The sequence below is a fragment of the Notamacropus eugenii genome, chromosome 3 (genome assembly GCF_028372415.1).
Source record: "Notamacropus eugenii isolate mMacEug1 chromosome 3, mMacEug1.pri_v2, whole genome shotgun sequence".
Lineage (NCBI taxonomy): Eukaryota > Metazoa > Chordata > Mammalia > Diprotodontia > Macropodidae > Notamacropus > Notamacropus eugenii.
Window position 1 is genome coordinate 165,954,180 of NC_092874.1, and position 26,713 is coordinate 165,980,892.

Here is a 26,713-nt window from a genome sequence, read left to right on the forward strand (position 1 = left end):
GACATATAATAAAGATGTAGTAGCACTGTGCTTCAGTCTTGGTAAACAGGACCTCCCATACCTCAATGCAGAAACATCTCTGCTCACAAGATCTTCATCGTATGGTGACTTACATGCATTTACACACTCACCAAGTCTGAGAGGCCTAGACTGAAACTTGGTAAGCCCCTAGATGACCAGAAAACTACATCAAGAAAGTCAAGGCTAATAGGTCCCAGAGTTAGCTTTATCTTCCTTTTAGGTAAAGCCTCTTCCCCATGTTATGAGTGGGAAGAAGTAAACTGCCTCAGGAAAACACTCATGGGAGATTAGATATTCACTCTTTTGGGAAGAGAAATTCATTTAAGCAGGTTGGCCCCTTCTGCTATATATCTTCTAAGGGTAGTTGGATGGGGAGAAGAGGAAGCCATCTCCTCCACTAACTTGTTACCTCACTGTCTGTCCTGGAAGTCCCAATTTTCATCCTGTCTTCAGCAGGGGGGTTTAAACTGATAGAAGAGAAGGCATGAGATACAGAGACCTATGGACTGCTGAGAGGAGAAATTTTTGGAGAAAAGCCTTAGCCATCCCACCCTAGTTACATCTCTACCTACCACCTTTTAATTAAGGATAGCCTGGGAACATGAACTCCAGATGATGTCCTAGAACTATGGATTTTGCCTTATTTCCATGTCACCAGAGCTCCTCCTGTATTCTAAGATTCTATAAGAGGGATGTTAAGCCCGGATGAATATTCCTTCCAATTGGCTATGAATGGTTCCAGTCAAAAATGTAAGATGATATAATTTGAGAAAAGAATCTAGATCACTTTGGAGTCTGAACAAGTCTGTGCCCCTATAGTTTCCATAGTTATCCCCAAAGTGACTTTGGATCATCTCTTCTGCAAAATCCAAATGAAAATGCAAAACTCCTATTCCACACATGCTGTAAGCATCTCCCATAGCTCTACTGATTTGTATTCCCATCTTCATACAAAACAATGGGGTAGTCACTTTGGGAGTCATTAGCCAAGCAATGGAATAAAACTAACAAATGTATAGTTCATTTCTCAACATGAATTCATATATGCCATGCTGAGAAACATATAGAAAGCATCTCTCTTCCAACCTAGCACCTCATAAGCACCTCTTAATTCCACATAAGCCACATTTTGTTAAGGGAAAAACATAGGTCCATTCATTCCCCAATATGGTAGTAAGTTAGATTTCTCTAGGATACAGATCCAGGTTTCTATAACCATATTTTGCTCATATTCATATATTGACTTTTTTTATTAAACTACACAATCAGACTATGAAGAAGCCTCCTGCTAATTAACAATTCTTTTTTATTAGACACATATGGCAATTAATTTTAAAGAGTGGTTTATTCTTCTTTATCATTAGAGATAATGATTAAAACATCTTTCTCATTCCACTGCAGTTTTGCTTCAAAGGGAGTCACACACACACACAGATCAAAGAGAAGTCAGAAATGAATATAAGCCCCCATTTCACCCCTCAGAAAAGGAGAATTATTGCACCAAATTTAAAAAATACATATTACCATCAGTCTGGCTGAGACTCTGCAGCAGAACTCCCAAAGAGACCTCAAGTTAGCGCTAAACATTCCACAGCCTCTGCTGACATCATTGCGAGGTCTGCACCCCCCCAAAAAATAAACAAAACCAAACCCAGATCATTTATGCATCTCAGAAAAACAATCCTTAGTTAGCCTCAAGTGACAGGAAAGAGAAAGAAAGTAAAAGTGGGGAAAGCTCATTTACTTATTTATTTAAAGGGTACTGCAAATAACAGAGGGGGGAAATATCAAAAATGTAGAAGTAAATATTTAACAATCTCCTCTTTCATTCTTTTTTTCTTACTTCCTTCTCCCATGGGTCCTTTTAAAGAAGTGAATGTTGAGACTTTTTATGAATATCCAATGGGCATTTGTTAAAGTAGATATGTCTCATTAGCTATTGAAAATTCACAGCATAATCACAATGGCATATCCCTTGAAAAAGTCTAGCACTCCATCAGTTTGCCTCTATTTGGTGGCAAAGAGCCCATTTTTACACATTTTCTATCGCCAGAACTACTATGGTGCCTTTCAGCATATGGACAGATCCATTGAAAGGAAATAGAAGGTTAATAAAGATTCATAACTGAAGAGGCCAACAAGCTGTCTTCTGCCCATTAAGCATTCTGTCCCTCATTGCCATTCACCTAAATCACTCAGTCCCTTTAATAGCATGCTCTGATTTGCAGCAACAGTGTTCCCTCTGGCTGTTAAAGCTAGTCCAACAACTCAGAGGATATATACCAGGAGCCCAAGGGAACCAAATTACTGCACCACCAATGCTCATAAATGAATCTCCACTCTTCTCCCCAAAAAGGTTGATGACCAAAGAGGATTACAACTTCTGCTGTTTCCTTTACTGATTTTTGTTCATTTTTTTCCATCTCTTTAGGAATTTGGTGACAGGCTTCAGTGGTCTATTCCTCCGTTGTTCAAAGGACAAACCAAAGGCCCAGCATAGAAATGAAGCAGGAGAACTAACAGGCACATCTTCCTCCTTCCATCGATGTCTCCTCGAGGTACAGAAATAGGATCAATGAAGATGTTGACGAGGCTTCAGGTGCTTACCCTAGCATTGTTTTCCAAGGGATTCTTACTTTCTTTAGGGGACCATAACTTTTTGAGGAGGGAAATAAAGATAGAAGGAGACCTCGTGTTAGGAGGCTTATTCCCTATTAATGAAAAAGGCACTGGAATAGAAGAATGTGGACGTATCAATGAGGATCGAGGCATCCAACGCCTGGAAGCCATGTTATTTGCCATTGATGAAATCAACCGAGACAATTACTTACTTCCAGGGGTAAAGCTAGGTGTTCATATTTTGGACACCTGTTCAAGGGATACCTATGCTTTAGAGCAATCACTGGAATTTGTCAGGGCATCTTTGACTAAAGTGGATGAAGCAGAATACATGTGCCCTGATGGATCTTATGCCATACAAGAAAACATCCCATTACTCATTGCGGGTGTCATAGGCGGCTCTTACAGTAGTGTGTCAATTCAGGTAAGATTTTCCAAAGCTATATCTAAAACTTTGAGCCACTGCGCTTGAAAGTCCTAGAAAAGAAAAGGGCAGAACAGCAGTTAATTTCATTGATGGATAATAATAGCATGCTTATTCATCTCTTGCAAATACCTGGTATTTTGTGTGGCATACTGACAGAAACATTTCTCAACTATGAAGGAAAATATTCTTTTCAGGATTTATAATAAGGGTCAATTCTTTTTTTAGCTATCTTATTTTATAGCATTCTCTGCTCCTAGGTAAATAAAACTTATTTCTTAGACCTTGTCATAAAGTCATGAAAAATGTATGAAGAAAGGCAATATAATTACTACGCAGAACAGAATGGTTTGGCACTTAACTGATAAGAGATAAAAAGCTGATAATCATTCCTCCTGCTTTTGTGAATATTGAACAGATTACTCAGGCTTTTGCAATGCTCATTTATAGGATTATAGAATTTGTGAGCTAAAAGAGGCCACGAACAATTATCTACTTTTCAACCACCTCACTTTACAGATAATGAAACAGGCCCAGAAAGAAGTGATTTGCTTAAGGTCACAAAGCTAACTAATAATAGAGCTGATATTGGAAACCAGGTGTCCTGAGCCACGCGTAGTCCAGGTCTTTCCACTGCACAAGATTACAATTAATTATTTTCTTAACATCCAGTATCCTTTAAGACCAAAGTAGAAATCTTGCCTTCTTCGGCAATGCTTTTTATTGAATTAACAGTCGGGCACTCACAAATAAACCATCATGTGGATCCTGTGCTATATTTGTCCCGTATGATGTCAACCTCTCCAATTTACTATCTCTTTCACTGCTGTGTATCCTACAGTGAGAAACTGTGGAATTCTTGAAGGCTTGGGTTCTAGTCTGAGTTCTCACATTTCTTATCTGGGTGACCATCTTTTTGCACTTTTCTTCACTTGCTGTGCAGTACAGAGAGTCCTGGCTCTGAGGTCAGAGGTTGTGAGTTCAAATTCTACTTCTGGAGCTTGCTATCAGTGTCACCTTGCGGGTGCAAGCCACTTAACCACTTTGGGCTGCAGTTTCTTCACCTGTAAAATGACAAAATGGTCAAGATGACTTTTGAGGTCCTTTCTAGTTGTAGAATTATGATCATTGTATGTAAACTACCTTACCTCACCAAGAAATAAAGAAAACACTTTGTATTTCTTTAAATATAAAAGTGCAATATAAAGTACAATGTAGATATTAGTTATAGTGATTTCCTTCCAGATGGTGGGTGAAGGTGGGGAGGAATAATCTTGTACGCCATATAGAACAGCTTCAGATTTCCTTTTTCTCCCCAAAATGCACACACAGAAGGAATAATTAAGATAATTAGCTTTTCATAGACACTCATTGCCTTCATTAGGTAGGTAAGAAACACCATACATCATAAAGATCAGTGTGATAATTATAGCTGTATTTCTAAACTTCAATAATGAAACTGGAAATTGAATGTTTGGGTGGAGAAGAACAAATCTTCTCATTTACTAGGATGCACATAGAAGACACTTTAACCAAAAGAGCTCCAATTTTCTATAGATGGGCAATACAACCTCACCCCTTTGATTAGTCATAAAAGAATAGATTTGTCACTTTGTTCAAGATCACTGGTGTTCGGAGTCACAAATGTGGGTTGAGTACCTCTCAATGGCATTCTACAAAAAAAAAAAATGCATAAATAACCACTTATTCAAAGGGAGTCAATTTATGCCAAAAGGCAGTATGAGAGAACTGAGTCAGAATCAGGAAGATCTGGGTTCAATTCCTACCTCTGAAACATAATGGCTCTGTGGCCCTGGACAAATCACATCACCTCTCAGTATCCCAAGTAATTCCCTTAAAATATAAGTTGCAGAAAAGATGTGATCTACATTGGTAGAGGACATTCCTCACTGGGAGCCCCCTCCACTGATGAAATCACAGATCCTATACAAAAAAAAAAAGAAGAAGAAGGAAAAAAGTTCTATCAGGCAAATACAAAAAAAAAAAAATACCAATTTCATGCTTTCTGATACCTATTGACCTTTCAATCCCGTGTCTATTATCTCATTATTTTCAAAAATTTGATAACTCTTTCAATATAGTTTATCTCTTTTGTAATTCTTTGAATATTGTTGTATGCATTTTAAATCTTAATTCTGAGAAAGGGTCCGTTGGCTCCACCGGACTGCCAAGTCTACAGAGCAGGATATGACACACACAAAAAGGTTAAGAATTCCTGTTCTGCTTTTTTTGGAAGAGGGCATCTGTATTTTGGTTTTGGTTTGGTTGCTTTTGTTTTAATTCTGTAAAATGCTGAATTTCTTTGACTTGTGGAATGCTAAGTATTAAAATGGAAAAGGAAGGGAAATACCTTTTCTTCCTTTACTTTCCCCTCCAGCCCTGAAAGGGACTAGGGTAGAAATGCTCACAGACTATTCCTGATAAGGTCAATTTAGAGATTTCTCCTGAAGTCTCTCTTCTTCTTCATTCCTTCCATCTCAGTACCTAGCTTCCCAGAAGTGGGAAAGGAGTTAGCCCCAGGGCCCCAGTACTCCTGGATCACAACAACAGAAACAAAGGATTATGACTTGGTTAGTAAAACTGAGAGAAAGATTTGGCTTTGTTTTAATAGAGATTCTCTGATTAACAAGATGGGAGTGGGGATCCTAGACCAGTACTAGGATGAATCATTACCTCCTATGCCATTCCAAGGCAAATGGGTGGTGCAGTAAGCAGATAGGTGGTATGGTGGATAAAATGCTAGTCCTTACCTCACCCAAGAACCTATTCTGGATCCCATTTCTATATAGCCTTGATTTTTCTCACAATCAGCATTGGTAAATGATCTGATTGAGTATGGCAGCTATCAAGTAAGCAGCTTAAGCTTCTATCAGAAGGCATTTGTGTTTTAATAGAAATTTCTTTTAGACCAAAAAAATCCTTGAGACCCAAATAAATAAATCTCTAATGGTTGAATTTCAGGTACTATAACACAAAAGCAGAAAAGATCCATTAGACAGAGAGCTAACAAGTATTGCTCAGATTCTCACCACAAAGGTGGCCATTTGCTCTGTCTACTGTCTTAAGACTTTGCCACTGGATATCCCCGACTACCCTCCCATAACAAGTATGCACTCCATCATCACCTCTGTCTTATAGAATCCCTAGAGGTGCTGGTAGGTGGTCAAGAATGATAACCTACCAAGAAGAGCAACCTGTGAAAAAGCCTAAGTATTTGGAGGTCAACTCATTCCTTCCAGTACACAAGCAAAGAAGGAAACTATCTTTCTCAATACTGTAGCTTGTAAAAGAAAAACCAGAAAACTTTTTGAAAAGAATGTTCCCCTAATCTAACACTGATCTGACATGGGTGTGGCTGTAGTCAAAACAGATTGTGAAGGACAAACCAAGAAGCTGCTAGAATTCATGGAAAACAGTGTTCTCTGCACTATGGAAGCTAGTGCTGCCCTCCCAAATTCTTTCATATTTGTTTTGTATATGTATATATACAAGGGCAGCTAGGGGGCACAGCAGATAGAGTGCTATATTTGAAGTCAGGGAGATTCATCTTCCTGAGTTCAAGTCTGGCCTCAGATACTTTCTAGCTATGTGAACCTAGACAAGTCACTAAACCTTGTTTGACTCAGTCTCCTCATCTGTAAAATGAGATAGAGAAGGAAATGGCAAAGCACTCTAGTATTTCTGCCTAGAAAACCCCAAATAGGTCATAAAGAGCCAGACAGGACCAAATGACTAAACAATGAGTGTGAGTGTATATACGTATACATACACACATGGTTGTTGTCCTTTGTTCTCAAAGAGGACCAAAATGACATCACTATGATAAAGTCAAGTTTTGATGTGTCCAGTTGTGGCTGATCAGACCAATACGAGCTCAGAATGCTCTACCACAGATCAGGCAAGAATAGTCCATGTGAACATTTGAGGTGGCTCCTCTAAATTTGCACATCCTGCATTTCCTTTGAGCTGTTTCAATTCTGCTTTGCTCACAGAGCACAATACCTTCTCTAATGTGGGCACACCATGCTGAGTGGTCCTGTGCCAGTGTCTCCCATGTCACACAAAATCCAAAGTTCTTGAGAGAGACCTGATCTCTCATTTGGTCCTCTTTGAGAACAAAGGCTTTCATTTTAGTCTTTGCATTTCCCCAATATCAAAAACAGTGTAATAGATACTTAATAAATGCTTATTAATGGATTGATTGGTCTTCACTGTACACTAACTCAGGAATATAAGGCAGTAGCCTTTTCGATTCATCCCACATTAATATCCTCATTTTGACTACTGCTGATTTTCTGGGTCTTAGCTGAGAAATAACTTTGCCTTATATTGAGGAGGGGAAGAATGCAGGGCAAGGGTGAAATTTTAGAGGAAATATAATAGTGATCATCAGTCACGTAATTTTTAAAATTCTACCCATCTGATGGCAACACATGACCCCAAATCTGACAGCTTTTTATGACAGAAAACCATCTGTATGGAAGACTTAGATGGTAAGAACACACTTAGCGTCTTTGCTTTTGGGGTTGGGTCACTGTATTTATAATCTCCTTCATCTGGCCTGGATTGCTTTATCAGCCCAGTTGCTTCTGCAGGCTCTTTTTCTCCAGCTTCCCCTTCTTTTATTGTCCTCCCACCAGAGTAAAAGAATTCTCCAGGAAGTCAGCAAAGAAGATGTCCCCTGCTGTGTCAGTTCATACAATAGGCAGTTTTTACAGATAGTGAAAACTGCATGAGACTGTAGAATTCTTAATGATTTGCTGGGTTAAGCTATATCACCATTGATGAAAAGCAGGGTAATTATTTTCCCAATGCTCTTATTAAATAAGACAAACCACTCAGCAGCATGCTAGCTAGCATACTTCTATCCTCTCTCTCTTCTCACTTCTTTATCTTTTAACACACTGAATTTTTAATGTAGCAGTCAATGAAAGCAACTATCAAATCCGTATTTTATCAGAAAGCATGCATGGTGTCTATTCACCTCATTTGTTCATAAGTTTTTTTCTGAAGGACTTTAAAGGTTGTGTCTCCTGTTTTATTCTATGTGCCTGAAATCTCATACACTTCAGAAAAAATAGTATTCATTTCACAGAGGAAAGAATTAAGCCTCTTACTTGTTAGCCAGGCAATTTTCTACTCAGCAATAAATTGGAGAGAGTGTGTGTTTATCAGGCCATTAGGAAACCATAAATTAAATGTCTGCAATTGCCCCTCCATAGAATCTCTCTGAATATCTTATATGGCCAAAGAAGACTCCCCCTCTTCACTACCCCTTCTCTAGTAAGATATGTTGATGGATTATGGATTCTGACCTGCCCAAAGAATTATTCTGAAGGCAGTCTCCCCAAAATGTTGGAAGTGTTCAAAAAATGACACGAAGGCAAATGAGAGATAGGCTTTTACCCACAAAAGACTCTCTCTTCCAGCCAAATAGACATATCTGAAGTGGTTACTGGCATACCTTAATGAACTAGAATATATGGAGAAGAGAATAGAAAACCTCTCCAGTATCTTTGCCAAGAAAACCCCAAATGAAAAGTCAGATATAACTGAAAAAAACTATTGAACAACAATAAAAGGAGAGTATAAACTCCACAAAGTCAGCAGTTGTGTCTTATCATGTCAGTGTTCTACATATAACAGCCAGGCAGCAAAGTGCCTTAGTAGATTAGACATTGGACCTAGCATTAGGAAGATCAAAGTTCAAATCCAGCCTCAGACATTTGGTAATTTTGTAACTGTGAGCAAATCATTTAGCTTTTATCTTCCTCAGTTTCCTCATCTGGAATATGGGGATAATCATAGCTCTTCCTAGAATTGTTATGAGAACAATATTTATTAAGCTAAAATAACAATAGCAATACCAGCTAGCATCTATATAATGCTTTAAGGTTTATAAAGTACTTTACAAATAACTTTTTTTTACATCAATCCTGCTCTTGTTTTTTTTCCCATTTTACAGATAAGGAAACTGAGAAAATGGGGTAAATGTCTGAGGCTTGGTTTGAAGTCAGCTCCTCCTGACTCTAGGTCTAGTTCTCTATCCATCATACCACCTTGCTGCTCCTCAAATGCTTAGCCTTAAAGCCCTAAATAAATACTAATTATTCTTGTTGCTGTTATTTGCTCAACCAATTAACAAGTTCCTGCTATGTGATGGGCAAAGCTTGATAAGTATAAAATGAGAAAATGAATGAATGAACCAAGTTATTTATTTATGCTACCATCTCACAGTGAGGTAACTTGTGAAGAGCAATTATTCAAGGACCTTAATATAAAACTCTCCACTGATTTAGGCAAGCATTGATTGAGCATGTGCTCAGAACAAAACACTGTCCTAGGTGCTGAGAGGTGGTGGCATGTTAGCTGAGATACAAAAGGAGATATGAATTGTGAGATATGGTGATGAAGAAGGAGTTTAGGCCAGGCATGAGGAACAGTTTATTGAGGTCCATAAAGATGAAAAATGGAATGTCAAGTTTAGGTAACAACTAGTAAGCAGTTAGGTTTGGATAAAATGTATAGTGGAAGTGGGGGTGGGGAATAATAAACAATCAGATTGTCAAGAGCTTTGGCTGAGCTTGTATCATGGTGATATTATTTTTTAAATCACCTTCCTTCCAAAGAAATCATGGCATTCCTACCACATTTATTCTTTCAACATCTTTAAGAAATAAGAAGGGGAAGAGCTTTTAAAAAGCCAAGTCATATTCCTGTAACTCAGATTCCTCATCTGTATAATTAAAGTCTTATATTGAATGACCTCTGAAATCCATTCTAGCTCCATCATTCTAGACCCCCTGATATAACTCAAGGTTCTATTACCAGTGATATATTCAACACTAGAAACAAAACACATAAGGTCTCAGACTAGAACTTCCTTTAGTGGATTGCACTATCCTTCCATTAGAAAAACTGAACTTATGAATTATTTGATGATATATTTCCTTTTTGCTAAATTATATCTTTTGATATTCAGTATCTTCATTGTGAAAGTAAACATCAGAGAAAAACAAAACAATACATTGCAAAATATGTTTCAGGATCAAAAAATGAAGGTCAAAGACTTTGTAGAGAGCACTGAGAAATCCTATACCTGTATACCATTTTTGTAACATTGGGCTCCTGAAAATTCTAAGAAGTCTGGCTCTCGAGCCCCTTGCTATTTTTCCCATGTTAGTATAGTCTGGTCTTGGTAATAAGTTCAGCAAGTCACATTCTGAACTCCCAGCAGGGTAATCTTTTCTGTTTACAAACCATGAAAGCAATAAATCTAATACGAAAGCATTTAATTGACAGGCATTATCTACCTGACTCTAGAACAATCTTAATTATTAGGAACGTAAGCAACATAAATAACAAGAGGGAATTAATTGTAGTGTTATTCTATACCCCATACCCAGATGGGTAAAATCCTCACAGGAGACTGTAGTTCAATTATCACTTAATCCCCAGTGATTGATTCCTCCCAACATGACATGAGAGGCAAAGAGTTCCTTCAGAACTCAGACCCAGTGATAGAAGCTTAAATATCACTACTATCTCCCCCTTCGCCCCCTAGAGTTCTGTGGAAGCTTAGAGTCCAAAGAAGCCTCTCAGCTTGGCCATGGAGTTTCAGGACTCACGTAGTCAGAGAAGCCATGGCAATACAGCTCCACATGTTCCCCCTTTGCTCAGATGGTCCAGATCCATCTTGCTTATTAACTCCCAGTCTACTCATACCCAAAGCCCTCACCTTTCTTCTTTTTTTTTTTGTTCCAATCCCCTTTCCCCTAGGCTTCCCTTTCTTTGCCTACTTTTCCAATTTTATGTTGCTTTTCCATAATCTCTGCATCTAGACAAAAAGCTCTAAGTGGGGACGGGGAGGTTGACCTTCTGGAATTTTCTCCAATGAGCCACAGTTCTTTTATCGCACAATTGTAGGTGCCTGAAACTATGCTGGAGACCGTCTAGCAGGGCCCAGGTTCTTAACTCTTAAACTCTTTGTGTATCATATTTTGGCAGCCTTGCAAAGTCCCTGGACCCCTGCCAGAACAATATTTTTAAGTGAGTAAGTTAAAACATGTAGAATTATCAAGAAAACTAATTATATTGAAATGTAGTTATAAAAAGAAAGTTTAAGTTCATAGACCCCAGATTCAGCACCCTCACATTAAGCTTAAAGGTATTCCTTACTCATATTATACTTGCTCCAAAAAGAGAATCAGAGGTCAAGCTTGACTAGTAGAATATCAGATCCTTGAGGTCACAAACTATTTTACATATATCTTTATTTTCCCTGTACCTAAAATATCACCATACCTCACACAGAATAGCCACTTAATAAATGCTTGCTCATTTTTATAGTATCATAGATTTATAGAAAGAAGGAATCCTTTGGAAGACTTCTAGTTCATTGCTCTCATTTTATACATGAGGGATCTGAGACCTACAAAAGATAAGTAATTTGCCCAAAGTCATATAATTAGTGAGTGGTAGAGTTGGAATTTGAATTCAGATCCTGTAACTACAAGTTCATTTCTCCATATTCACTTCTCCCTCAAAAGAATCAGAGGGGAAAGTGGTGAGAACTAAAAAGAAATCATTAAAAAATGAAATTGCTATCTTAATGGGAAACAATTTTTACAGAAAAAATTATTCGTATTCAATCAGATAATTGGCTAATTAGAGCAAAAGGCAAGCGTACCAAATTAAAAGAAGGGATAAAAATGATGAGACTAAATCTAATTATAGTAGCTACAACCTACCCTATCTAAACAAGCTGTCATATCCAAAAACAAGGGAAATTAACAAAAATCAATGACATTAGACATCACCATTTCTTTGAAAGCTTCACCTATGAATAAGTCATCCAACAAGAAAGCCAAAAGAATTCCAGAAGCCCCTTCAACCACTAACACTCAATCTCTCTTCCTGAGAGAGATAAAACCAATGGAAATACTAATTTCAATATGAGATCATTAGCAAAATATGAGAAGAGGACGGAAGACTGAATATTATCACCTCACAAAAGAACAAAAAACCACTGAAGGGAAAATAAGATAATAGAGAGCATGGCAGGAGGTCAAGCTAAGCTTCCTCACCCTACCTCAGCATCTATAGATGAGACCATGAGGGAAACAAGAAATATGTGTGAAATAGAAGAAATCTGTGGACATAATATAGTGATCTCTTCTCATAAATGGTGATAACGGAACAAACATATTTAGCTTCTCCCACTTCAATCCCCAATATGCCATGTGAGAGAGACATAAATACCACAGCATCTCAGAAAATAAAGTTAAGAGAAGTGCCCAGATATCACCAAGTATGTCTGAAGAAATCTGTGCTGGAGAGAACACAACTTTGAAGGGAAGGCACTTGGGCTGATTTTGAAGATCTCAAAGAGAGCAATGCTTCCAAAGAATGGAAATGATCATGGATATTGCTTCTATTTTTTTAAAAAAGAGATTGAGAAAGTGCTAGCAACTATCAGTCCATATGCCTGTAATTTATCTCCATCTAATCTTTGTGAGAATATTCTATGTGTATATTGAGGATATCCTTGACAAAAATATAAGAATAGAAAAGCTTTGGAGATCATTTTCTACAGCAGATAAGACCTTATATACAGTCACATGATCCATCACCTATTTGGTATAGAGCATATGTTTCTATTTGTATTCTGTAATTATTAACTTTTTATAACTTTTACTTATTGATTTTCCAAAAACATCTGACTCAATGAAACAAAATGCATGTTTTAAAAAGATTTTTCTCATGTATGTCTAAAATAATGCGAGATTCTTGGACAGATGAAAATGAATTTGTTCAGCCATTACTAAGGGCCAGCAATAAATGAAAAGTAATACAGAGACGTGTTCAGCTGTGGTGCTCACTAATGCCATGGAAGAGATCATGATATACATTTTTTTCACATGATCTAAACAAAAGAGGGATTCACTATTAATGGCAAGTTTGTTTATCTGCCACTTTTGCAGATGACTTTATATGATTGGTTTAACCATCCACAACAAGAAAAAGTGGATTAAAAATGATTATTTTCAAGCCTATAAAATACAACTGTACAATCCATCCAATTTATCCATAATCATCAATACCCATAGCTCTCTCTCCTCATTTCCTTATGTCTCTGACTTTGTTCCTGTCTACTTGTTTCTCTTTGAAGAGATAGAGATATGCACTCAAGTGACTCAGTGGACAGAGTGCAGTATGTGAAGTCAGAAAAACTCCTCTTTCTGGGTTCAAATATGGCCTCACACACTTTCTAGCTTTGTGACCTTGGGCAAGTCACTTAAACCCCAAATGTGGTCACAAAGAGTCAAACGTGACTGAAAATGACAGATTATTCATACATATACACATATGTATATGTGTGTACACATATGTGTGTATATGTCCATTTTTGTAGGTAGTTAAGTATGCATGCATACACTTGTGCATGTATGAGATTGTGTAGCATAGTGGACAAAGACCTGAGCTCAAAGTAAGGAAGACATGAGTTCAAGTTCTGCTTCTAATACATCCTGGCTGGGTGACCTTGGGCCAGTCACTTAAACTTCAGATCCCCACACAGCTCTCTAAGACTATATACACAGTGTAGAGCAAATGTTAATCTGTGTTGATGGAGGAGGAAATAGACATATGTGCATATAGTGTATATGAGTTGAGTTTTTTTGCTTTTCACATACACACATATAGTAGATAGAATATCAGACTTGGAGTCAGGAATATGTAGATTCAAATCTGCCTCTGTCTATACTATCTGTGCAAACACAAATTCCCCTTTAGAGCCTCCACGCCACCCTATAAGACTGTTAGTTGTTGCCAATCTATATTAGTGAAAAGAGTTTTCATGCTAAAAGTCCCCTACACTGATAAAATCCAGGTTCCACCCCTCTCCCAATAAAATGACCTCTACTATCCCTTCTGGCTCGAAATCTATTAACTTTTTATCTTATGTGAGATGATAGATAGATAGAGAGACAGAGAGAGAGAGAGAGAGAGAGAGAGAGAGAGAGAGAGAGAGAGAGAGAGAGAGATTGCTCAGGCATTGCTAATACTGAGTAACAACCAGAATTAAGTAGGAAGAAGTAATCAAGTTTGACCTTGCTTAGGAAATGGTGCAATGCTCTCAGCAACCCCAAACTATGTACTACCATACAGACACACATACCAAATCTCCTTAAAAATCAGCATATCCATAATATTTGTGGCTGCTAATCAAGGGACATTATAATAATGGGAGAATCAAATTACCAGTAACCCAAAAGGCAACAGAGAGTGAGAATAAGTAGACTGCGGCATTTGAGAAGTAGCATAACTGACATCATCATCTTCAAAAGCATAAATGAACAGAGAAGGAGGTGAGCAGTCATGTAGTAAGAATAGCAGAAAACAGATGGACAGCCCAAATGCTGTATTGGTATTGTAGAGATATTAAAAGAACCACAGGATGGCCTTGATCCAGTTCATTGGATACATCCTCTATGAAGAATTTATGGAAAGTCATGGATAAGAATCGCTTCAGATGAGAAGACATGGAAGGAAGGGTTGAAATCAGTGTAGGAAGCACTCATTTTGACAAAATCATGACTTCATCCAAATATCCTAGTATTCTTTCATTTACGTCTTTTCCTGGTTTTCAGTGATAGAATGGGGTGATTGATTTATTCAACCTCATCACCCTTGAGGTGATATAATGCCCAAATGATCCACCTCTCTGAGCCCTGAACTAAGTGTGGACAGGTCCTTTGAGCTTTAGTGACACATAATACTTACATTCAGGCAACCCCAGATATTTAAAACTTCTTTTATTCCAAAGGTGTTGAAGGAAACTTGACATTCCAGAAGAAGGAGCTGCCTAGAGTGAAAGGAGAGGCCTTGTCTTCCTCTGTGATCAGCTTTCCTCTTCCCTCAAACCCTTTGACCAGAATTGAACTTTGGGAGCTTATAAGGGTTCAGAAGATTTCAGACTTTCCATCTTTCTATCAATGTCCTATCGATGCCATCAGACTCACTGGTGGCAGTGTTTGTATCAGGAACCAAGGACAAATGGGCAAAGATTCACCATCCTTAAGGGAAAATTCTTGAGCATCTCACAAATAAGAGAAAAGGACTTCTAGCAAATAGAACTGTGACTTAGACCTTTGCTATATGTGCTTCCCAAGTTTGAATCCACTGTTCCTTTGACTATGTATTTACTTGCAGGAAAGTATATCGCAGACTTTTGAGAGAGTGTTTTATACCAACTGTTCTAACTGTACCACCATATGAGTTCATAGTTTGAGCTACTGCCCATATAGAGGGCCCTCCCATTAAATACGAGCCCATCCCCTTTTCTAAATATTGCACTTTCACTTCCAGTAAGAGATAATGATGAAAGTAGGACTTTTATTTCTTTTTGTTTCAAGGTTAATTTGTTCCCTAATTAATTTCCATTTGGTCATGCCTTTATTTGGAGGATACACAGTAAAAGACAAGAGATTTATGCCAGGTCCATTGTTTGGAGTACAAAAGAGGTTCATTCCATTATGGAACAGAGCCACTTGATCACTGTCAGAATCAGTGCTTTGTCAAACCCAAGAACAGTGAAGCTGGGAATGGAATCCTACAGTATAGTCACTTGTAAGAAATCATTAAGTGGTTAATACTGTAGTTATTGGCTAATAGGAAAGCAATTGAAATCAGAATCCCAGGGCTTTTAGTAAAACTGTGAGATATGTTATAATGGTGATACAAAGATACAAAGCCCTCCTTGAAATACAATTAATGTCTACCTTGTTGGTCTATTTTGATCAATATGTCCATGGCTTAGTATTTCAATAGGGAAATAGTTTATATTGTATAGTTTGTACTAATCAGAATCTATTCATTATATGCTCTAAGTGTATTTGCCTTTTACTAATATACAGATGAATTTAATCCAAAACATGAAATATTTTCACAATAGTAGCCTTTGAGATTTAAGGACGGAGTTTCTCAAATCCTTGCCACTATGCTACAAACAAGAGTGATGCTTCAGGCAACATAACAGTGAAACTCAGAACGCTAATGTTGTGATGTCACTACTTTTGACATTACCACCTGGCATATTATGGAAATCCCTGTTATAAACTACAAAGTCCAGATTCTTGCCAGATATTTGGTTTTACGTGACAGTAGTAAGAAATACAACGAACAAAAGAAAAAAAACACAGCTAGCAGTGTCTTCTAAAATGACATTTCAGAGAACAAGTCTTCCTGCCCAGTCATCATGACATGTCCTCTAACTAGCATGACATCTTACGATACTTGCTGTCATTTAACAGAGCTGACTTTGTAAGGCATGTCTTCCAGGGCTTGACTGATTCCTTCTGAGTACAATAACTAAAACTTGGGTAGGTGTCATCATTGGATGGTAGTACATACCAGGAGCATGTACCAGGCAATTAAGCTCTCTCCAGGAGTGGCTGTCAGGTAAGTGATACAGCACAGGATCTAGTCATTTAAATAGGTTTTGTGTAGGTGTAGTGCCCAGCTGACAAATTCAGGTTTCTAGAATTCATTTGAGTCTGCCATTTGGAAAAAAGATTTTAAGAAACATAACGCTTAGCTATAGATGAGCACCTTCTCATTAATTTCAATTATGATTGATCGATTACTGCTTAATTAAACCATGACTTTTATTTCTATTTTAGAGAAATACCTTAATCTCCCATTTAAGGTGCTTCCAGAGACTAAAAAGTCCTTCAAATTACAACCCATCAGTAAAAATATCCCTGTGTTTACTTTTGGTATCAAATACCAAAAGGACAGGGATTCTTATTTTTGTGTGTGTCTTGAAACCCTCTGGCAATCTGGTGAAGTCTATAGGCCCTTTCTCAAAATAATGCTGTAAAACACATACTACTCTTGCAACTACTAATAATAACTAGCATTTATTTAACATTTTAAGATCTGCAAATACATGTATATGTGTTATCTCAGTCAATCCTCACAACAACCTTGTGAGGTAAGTGCTATTATTTATACCCATTTCACAGATGAAGAAACTGAGTCTGAAAGAGAATTAGTGACTTGCCTGGGGTCACACAGCTAGTGACTGTCTGAAGAGGGATTTGAACTCAAGTCTTCCTAACTTCAAGTACAATTCTTTCTACTGTATCACCTAGCTGCCAAAGGATTGCAAAAGAAATCCATTCTATTGGAACACAATTATCAAAATATTTTTTAAACAAGTTCATAAACGCTAAGTTAAGAACCCCTTCCACCACATCATTCCACTTCTACAGCAGATTCAGTATCCTTTCTCTATTGGACACTGCCCACTTTTCAGTAAAGAGCTAGCTATGGATAAGGCCTCATTTTTCCTTCTATTTCCCATTCTTTTACCTTTTCACCTCAACTCAAAAACCCAAAAGATGAACAAAAGATCAAATTTTTGCTCTCCTTCCTTGCTTGTTTGAGATTTTGTGACTTTCTTTCCTAATGTGATGTAATTACAATGGTGATTAAAGCCTCTCATACACACATAGAGTAAATAGTTCTTACTCTACTGACATTCCTCTCTTTTCTAAGAGTTCTCCCATCAGTTTCTATGAGCCAAGAAAGACTTTTCGATTGTTTTGGAATATGATATTTTTTGCAGATGGATTGTTTCTCTAACCAGAAGGCTTGAACATTAAATGGATCATTAGAGAAAGAAAACTTCTACAATTCCTGCTATGAAAATCAATTAACATAAAAATATGCCGTCAACTGGTTAGATTTGTAACAAAAAGAATTTTTAAAAAAAACATTTAACTTTTTAAAACTCTACCTTAAGGTATCCCTTATTGCCATAAATCCAACAAGAGAGAATGGAAAAGCAAACCATAGCTTCAGATTTTCATGGACATGAAGTTTTTCTTTTCATTAACAACAGGAAAAGAAGAGTTTCCAAATGTCACTTAAGCTTATTTTTGATCCTGTTGGTTTTTTCTTTTGCTTTATTTACATAAAAGAGCATTTTTTCTCCTTAAACCATTCAGACTTGAGATCTGTCTGTCAGAAATCTTACAATTTGGTTAGTCAAAGACCTTTCAATGAGTTATCCTCTCCAGTCCCTAGAACTTCCTTCTGGAAACATCGCTTTTCTTAAACATCAATAAAACCCCAGGAACTCTATAGCCCTTGGAGGGGAGGAATGTGTTGACGGGTTAGGTGGAATCTTTTATTTCTTGGCCCTTCTCTCTTCTTTTAAGATTCCCTTCTTTTCAAACCCTTCATAACTCTACTTCAACCTAGTCCCACTCCCCCAGGAGATCTTATCTGCCTTGATTCCTACTGTCTAGATTAATAAAAGGATTTATTCTGTGAAGTTTGGATTCAGTCAAAGCGCCACAATTGAGGACCTAGAGAGCCACATGTGGCCTTGAGGCCATGGGTTTCCCATCCCTAGTTTAGAAGAAAGCAGATCTGATGACCCACTGAGTGGTAAAGATGTTTATACTCCTACCAGAATCTTCGCTTCCCTGTTTCCCATGAAATGAGGTCAATTAGGCCTCCCTCTCCAGGTCTAGATAAGACAGATTTATTGAGAAGATGTTGCCAAAAAGCATGAAAGAAAAAGGCCTTCCTGAAATTTTAAGAGTTAATCCAAAAGGAACTAGAAATTCTTTTGCTAAGGTACAATGACCTGACTCTAATTTGGAAAGTGACAGTATGTTGTGGGGAAAAAAAATACACTTGGAATCAGAAGCCCTGAGTTTGAATTCTGAGTCTTATATTTATAAGATAAACTAGGGCAAAACCTTTAACATCATTAAAACTCAATTTCCCTACAAATAAAATGGGAGTGATTATATTTACACAATGTACCTCAAGGGATTGTTGTAAGGATCAAATGAGATAATGCATATTAGGTGCTTTTTCAACTCTAAAACACCATATAAATGTCAGTAGTTGCAGGCACATGTTAAAATATACCAGACAGGAAAAGAATTCACATATAAATATATGAAAACTTATAAAAGAAAACATTAGTCACAGTCTAAATGTTAGCCATTAGCCAAAAAAAAATTAGTTGTCTCTGCTATCAAGGAGGTGACAACCTAAAGGAACCAATGGAAAAATATGCATTCAACACAAGAGCATGATCACAAGTGTGTTAAGAGGAAAGGATGAGTTAAAAAGTTATGTACTCTGAGTGGTAGAATGAACCAGGAAAATCTGGAAATGCCTAAAAGAAGAGATCAGTTTGGAATCACGATTGCATATTATCTTTTTAAGAAGATTTTAAGTATAAATGTATTTTAATACCAATCAGCAAAGATTTATTAAGTTACTACTATATGCCAGGTACTGTGCTTAGGTGTCAAGGACACAAAAAGCAGCAATAAACAGTTCCAATCTTCACAGAACTTATAATCTAACGGGGGAGACAACATGCAAACAAACAACATTCAAGATAACATACAAAACAAGATACAAACAGAACAAGAGAAAAGGCAATGAAATGAAGACAGATTGAAGAAGACATCCTCAAGTACAAGTACTCATATATCTGAACAAGAATCAAAGAAAATCAAAAGTGAAAAAATTGAAATAATTTAGCAAAAACAAAAAATTTCAAATTTAAAAAATCACAATAGCATCACAGGTTTTCTTTATAGCCATGTCTTTAGGTTGTTTACAGATTATTAAAAAACAAAATAGAAGCCAAAAGGGAAGAAAAAAACCCAAAATAACAAAGTTATTAACTTTGACATTAACCAATGCCATCTGTTGTATTTACTGTTCATTTCCCTGTTGTGTGATGTTCTCATCATTGTCCTAGTTGCAATCAGGAAATGTTTTGTTCTTTTGGCTCTGTCTTTTCTACTCAACATCACTTTATGTGTCTTCCTATGTTTCTTTGTATTCTTCTTATCATAATTTTTTACAATGCAATAATATACTATTATATTCAGAGATCATAATGTATTTAACTATTCTCTAATTATTGGACACATATTTTCCAGGATTTTGTTTTGGGGGGTTTTATGGATGTTTTGGGGTTTTTTTGCTACTACAGAATGTTATGCTGGGTATTTTTGTAGAGATGGGTCTTTTGTTCCCATCACTAAACTTCTTAGGGTTATTGAGTCATGGGATATAAATATTTTTGTAACCTTTATCACTTTCTATAACAGCCAAATTACTGAATTACTGTTTCCATTTTCCCACATCTTCTCCAATACTGAATTTTATCTTTTGTATAATCTTTAATGATCACTTTAGGATTACTTTCGTTAACATTTCTCTGATTATTAAAAACTTTTCAAATAGTTTTCCATAGTTTGTTTTTCTTTGTTTGAAAACAGCCTGCTGATATTTTTGACCATTTATCAATTAGAGAATAGTTGATAGTCTTATATGTGTGTCAGTTCTGAATAGATTTTGGACATCCAAGTTTTATAAAATGTTTAATGTAAAGACTTTTTTAACTGTTCAGTATATTCTCTGGTTATTCCATATGCAATGCCTTTATTTCAAAAATTTTTAGAAATGTTTATATAATGAAATTTTATATTTTTAACCCATGATCTAGGGCAAGGGTTGGCAAACATAGTCTATAGGCCAAATTTGGAATTCAACCTGTTTTCATATGGCTCAAGAGCTAAGAATGGTTTTTCAAAAATGTAAAAACCCATTCTTGGTTCTTAGGCTGTACAAAAATAGATGGGCCATGAGGTGTAGTTTGCTAGCTCTTGATTTGGAATATGTGAAAGTTATAGAATTTCATTTTTCTGTTTTCCAAGAATTCTGCATTAGGAACCTCAAAAATGAGAACTATTCACTTAAATCATTCCTTTTACCTTTTGACACTAAGTGATTCTCAACCAGTAATCTTGAGGTAGAACATACTGGTGGGGGTTAAGTTCCTCTTGAGGACAAGATGGAGTCAAGCTCTGGAGCTATGATTGGACTAGGTTAAGATTGCGAACTACGATGATGATCTTCAAAGGTTACATGGGTCACATTAACACAATCATTATGAATTTCTAAAGTGAAATTTTGTTTCCTAATTGTTCCTTTTACCTTTAGACACAGTTTTTCTGTGATACTTAGAGGATCCCAAGAGAACTCTGAATTCCAAACCTCTTCTTTCCCACTATTCTCAGCACAAAAATCATACCCCACCTCTCTCACCCCATTCCAACTTATGCAGAATTAAAGAGACTTGCTTTGCAAATTCTATTAACATTAGGGGGAAAGACTCTCTGCAAAAAAATAAAATATAATTTAACTTAATTTTTAAAAACTTCCAAGCAGCAAAATCTCCAGATTCTCCCCTCTCCTGGAACACACACACAAGTTCTGCATGTTCCATTGGCTTCCTGCTCAGCATTCTAACTGGGCATATTCTAGCCAAAAGGACTTCTCCATAATTGTGAACAACTGCCAAAACTGAAAGGGCTAGAAACTTTGAAACTAAAGAGAAAACTTGTACAAAGTTTAAGATGAGATCCAGTCTACTCTAAATACAAAATGTAAACAAAAAAATGAGTCTGATCTTTTTTAATAATCAGAACAAAACAAACATAGCCAGATAAGTGACATTTTTCAAGTACGTCACATGCAAAGGCTATACATTTATTCCAGTGGTTATACCATTGCTTAAAACATTTTGGACACTCCTCTATTGAAATTGTGTTCAGAGACCATTTTCAAGTCTCTCCAAAAATTCAGCTTTACTGTTCTAGAATTATGAGTACTTTTTGACCCAGAATGATTTTATCCAAATTAAACACCCATCCAATTTACATGGTTTAACACTGAATGACTTCCTAATTCTTCTAAAAACCTCAAATCAACCCTCAAAGAATGAAGTTTTGCTGCCACTGGCAATATTACAAAGTACCTTCTAGAGATTCTAATGTCAATTCTCAAATACAGGTTGCCCATAACCTTTCTATTATTTAATGCCTACATTGATATAGTTTAGAGCAGTTTGTATTATACTTCATCGGGCCCTATAGGTTTTTGAATTAAAATATTTCTCAAGTAACAACAAATGTATGCTTGTCAAATCTCCTGGTATTTTCTCTTACATTTGAAAGGGATCTTAAATCTCTATTACAACTTAGCTGTCCAAAAATGGAATGACTTACCATTATAATTTTTGTTGTTATTGTTATAAATAACATTTATATAGCACTGATATGTGCCAAGCCCTGTGCTAAGTGCTTTACAAATACCATCTCATTTGATACTCACAAAAACCCTGGGTGGTAGGTGAAGGACTTCAAGAAAAATATGGATGATCAGTTATCAGGTAGAATGTAGCACTGGTCCTTTTGCATCTGGGTCCAAATCTCAACTTCTGTGATTTTGTAATTCCATAACTCCAAAAGCAGAATCCCTTCTAGAATGTTCCTTTCTCCATGTTTGTACTCACTGAACCCCATATTTGGAATGCATTCCCTCCTTGACTCCACCTTTTAGAATCTCCATTCTCCTTCTAGATTCTTTTTGAGAGTCAGCTTCTACATGAAGACCTTAATCATTCTTCCATTAATTTATGCTCTTTTGCTGACATGCTACAAATTCATTTTGCATCTATTTGTAGACACCTTTTTATATCCATTTCAGTTCCCAAAATAAAATGCAAGCATCTTTTGGGCAGGAACAACTTAATTCCTGTTTTTGCCCCAGTGCCCAGCACCTGATGCAAAGTAGGTATTTATTAAATTGTTGGGGGTTGATTGATTGTTCCTTGATTGGCTTTAAATACTTAGCAGAGTAGGGAGTTCTCAGAAAACACACTATCCATTTTGGGGCAGCTCTTATTGTTCCAAAGTTCTTCCTTACATTGAACCAAAATCTGTCTCCCACTAACTTCTATCTATTCTGCCCCCAGGAAATGTTGAGACGAAGTAAGTTTATCCACTCTTTTACACGATAGACTATAAAATCCTTGAATGAAAGGATCATTTCATTTTGTCTTTGTATTTATTCCCAGTGAAAAGCAAAGTACTAGAATTGGTGATTCTGGTTTATTCTTTATAACTTAACTACACTCAGCTTCAATCATCATGTGTGATATTCTTTCCATTTTCATTGTTGTTATCACTGGGCATTTGGTTCCCTGGCTCGCCTTAATCACTATACATCAGTTCATATAAGGATTCCTATGCTTCTCTGTACTAGTTGTGAACATTATTCGTCATATTTCATTACATTCATGTACCACAATTTGTTCAGCCACTCCTTGATGGGCTCCTGCTTTGTTTCCATTTCTTGTAGAAAAAGTGCTAAAATAAATATTTCTGTGTATATGAGGTCTTTTCGTCATGTGAGGACTTTTCATTTAATTCCAATAGCATCTTTGTAAAGCTCAGTACAGGTATTATTATCCCCCATTTTAGTGATGAGTAAAGTGAAGCTTGGAGAGATTGAGGAACTTGGCTCAAGATTACATGCATACTTTGACTAGGACTACTAATATCCTAATTCATGGTCTGAGTGTGAACAGTACCATATTCTCACACTATTCTCCTACTAATACTGCTTAAAACTGCATTAGCTTCTTTGCTGCCATACTGTAAAATAAACTCCTATTAAGCTAGTGAATGACTAAAGCCCCTAGCCTTTTTGATATGAGTGACTGTCAAGCCAGGTTTCCCTTCCATACTGATATAATTGATTTTTCTAACCTAAATGTAGGACTTTATATCATATGTCTTAAATTACATCTTGTTGGTTGCAGTCCATATTTCTTGCCTCTCAAGAGCTCTGAATCTTCATTCAGTTATCTGTTCTATTAGCTGTCCACACATACGTAGGAAATTTTGACATGTTCTTTCTTTCATCCAAGTCATTGACTAAACTGTTAACTGTGGCAGAGTCCTTTGGCTTGTCACCTCCTTCCAGAATGATATTGATCCTTCAATTGACAATCTTTAGGTATAATTGTTCAACTAGCTAGAAATCCATACAGCAGTCTATACCAATCCACTGTATTATTCATTCACTCAATAACAAAGTATTGAATTCCTACTATATACAAAGTACTGTAGTAGACATTGGGAATACAAATATGCAGGCACAATACCTGACCTCAAGGAACTTATCTAATTTTATAAAAGAGATATGTCAAGTGCTCCCAAAACTATAATGCAATTTTGAGTATAACAAGTAATAGAAGATCGAATAAAATACTATGATTAATTCAATACTAGCAAGAAATTCTAGGAAGCAGAGACCTGGAAGGATCAGAGTAGGCTTCCGTTTACTTACATTAACTCCTAATATGAGGGGAATATATTTTTGACCAGGAAGACCTTTGCCTGGGTGACTGTCCATACCTCCAGCATACCAATAACAAGGGTCAGAACTTCAAACTCCACTTTTGAAAGGCTGCCAGACTTTAATTTCTCTGGAAGTTACTGGTCACATACCCAAAATTTTCCCAAGTTAATTCTAATAGCAACTTCTCAGCATTAACATTTTTGGAGCTTTGCATGGCTACAGTTGTAGCAATAGATCAATTAGCCCACTTTGGGATAAATCAAGATCTCTATAAACCCCACAATCTATAAGCCAAATAATTTGTTTCATGAAAGATTTCATGACAGAAACTTTGTGTCAGAAATTTTTGCTGAAATCCAGTCATATTATATCTGTTATGTATGAAAATAATAATATCATCAAAATTGCTTCTTAATGTACCCATGCTCACTCTCATAGATTCAAAAATCTATTAGGCCACAGTTTCCAAAGTCTACCTTCTCCTCCATTTTGAAACAAGATGGAGATCAAGCAACTAAATGGCACAGTGGATAGAATGTTAAGCTTCATGTTAGGAAGTTGAGTTTAAATTCCTCCTTAGACACTTACCAGCTGTGTGAGCTTAGGCAAATCATTTAATTTTCTCAGTTTCCTTATATGTAAAATGAGAGGGTTAGATGTGATGATGCCTCTACAATTTCTTTCAGCTCTAAATCTAAGCCCTGTGATCATGCAATCCTAAGATCCTCCATGATATGAATTTTATTCCAAGTTCTACTACCAATCAACTAAACTATGATCCTGGTCAAGTGACTTCCCTTCTGGGCCTCAGTTTTCAAATCTGTAAAAGAGGGGGTAGGACTTAATGATTTCAAGATCACTTCACCTCTGAAATTTGATATTATCTTAAAAATAAAGGATAGTGTTATCTAAAAGTTCTTTAAGTATCAAGGAATTCAATTTATCTAAGCCTGAAGCCTGGAATTCATCAGAAGTACAATGTCCTTGGATGACCCCTGTTTTTAATATGAAGAAAAGTTATTTGTGACTTTTTTAGAGATTTTGTAAATTCAGAGAGTTCAATTTTGTAAGATCATAGATTTAGATTTTTAGAAGAAACTTGCCCAAAGTCATGCAAATAGTAACCATCAGAGGCAACATCATATGGTGAAAAGTGAACTAATCTCAAAGCCACAAAGACCTGGGTTCAAGTCCTATCTCTGATATCAACTGGCTATGTGACCTCCAAGCAAGTCACCTAATCACTCAATCTTCTAGGCTCTAAGGACCATACGTTATGGAGAATATGCTGACTTTCACTGGCAGAGGGAATTTCCTTCCCTGAGAATTCCTCAGTGAAATCACAAGTCTACTCCCTATCCCTTAGAGAGTTAGATGATTATTCAAAACCTGTATGTTTTATTTTTGATGTCATAAATTCTTTTGGCAGACTGTTGAAGACTATGGACCCTTTCTCAGAAGAATATTTTTAAATTAATAAAATAAAATATAGAGGATTCCAAAGAAAACTAATTATATTTAAATATACTCATCAAACTCCACTTTTAAAGTTCACAGACCCCATATTCAGAACTTCTGACTTAGAGGTGTGTAGGCTTTTATACAAATGTTTACTTCTTGGCATATAAGACCGCTTTACTCTCCAGCCTCTTCAGATGGGTCTACTCCTTTTGAATAGATGACTTCATCTATAGTCTTGTCCTGAACCTCATCCCACCAACTCATATTCATCACCGTAAGATTCCATTTACCTCTTTCCTGTGGCACCGCATTTACATTTCCACTTTCCAAATGTGAGTTTTCTTCCTTTGTCCTGAGTCATATTCATTCCTTTAAAAAAAAATATGCTTCCAAGATTGCCAGTGGGCATCATTTGGCCCAGATCACCTTCTTCAGTCTTACTGAAGCTCATTTTTCTTTCCACATTCCTGTGGAGAGGATATTCTTTTTTTTCTAGTACTGACATCATTCTGTCTATAGTTCATTGTTCATTAGGGTCTGTCTTGTTTGTAAATTGTTTCTGGCTGTCTGGGACAGGCAGACAGGGAGCAGCAGGAGTCCTTGAGCCCACAGAAAAGAAAGAAGGCATTTACTTATTGTAATTCTCCTGACTACTAAGAGTTTACATTGTACACTGTACATGACCAATGCAAGGATTATATTCTCTAAGACCATTTATGCCTTCACTGGCAGCATATTTCAGGGTTTTTCCCCAGCATTACTCCAGGGGAAGAGTTCTTAACTTGGCACCATGCACAGTGGAGGAGTCAAGGATAGACTTCAGGGAGTCTGTGAATTTTTTCAATATTTGATGACTATTTTTCAATTTCATTGTTTTCCTGTTATCCTATATGTTTTATTTCATGCATT

At 36.6% G+C, this 26,713-nt stretch overlaps 1 protein-coding gene across 1 annotated transcript in view; it reads left to right on the top strand.

The window, feature by feature from the left end:
- Positions 1-26,713, top strand: part of GRM3 (glutamate metabotropic receptor 3) — a 281,695-nt gene that overhangs the window by 157,381 nt on the left and 97,601 nt on the right. Inside the window, exon 2 of the mRNA XM_072653230.1 lies at positions 2,453-3,064. Coding sequence (XP_072509331.1) covers positions 2,567-3,064 — 498 coding nt within the window. The 5' untranslated portion in view covers positions 2,453-2,566. The remainder of the gene's footprint in view (positions 1-2,452; positions 3,065-26,713) is intronic.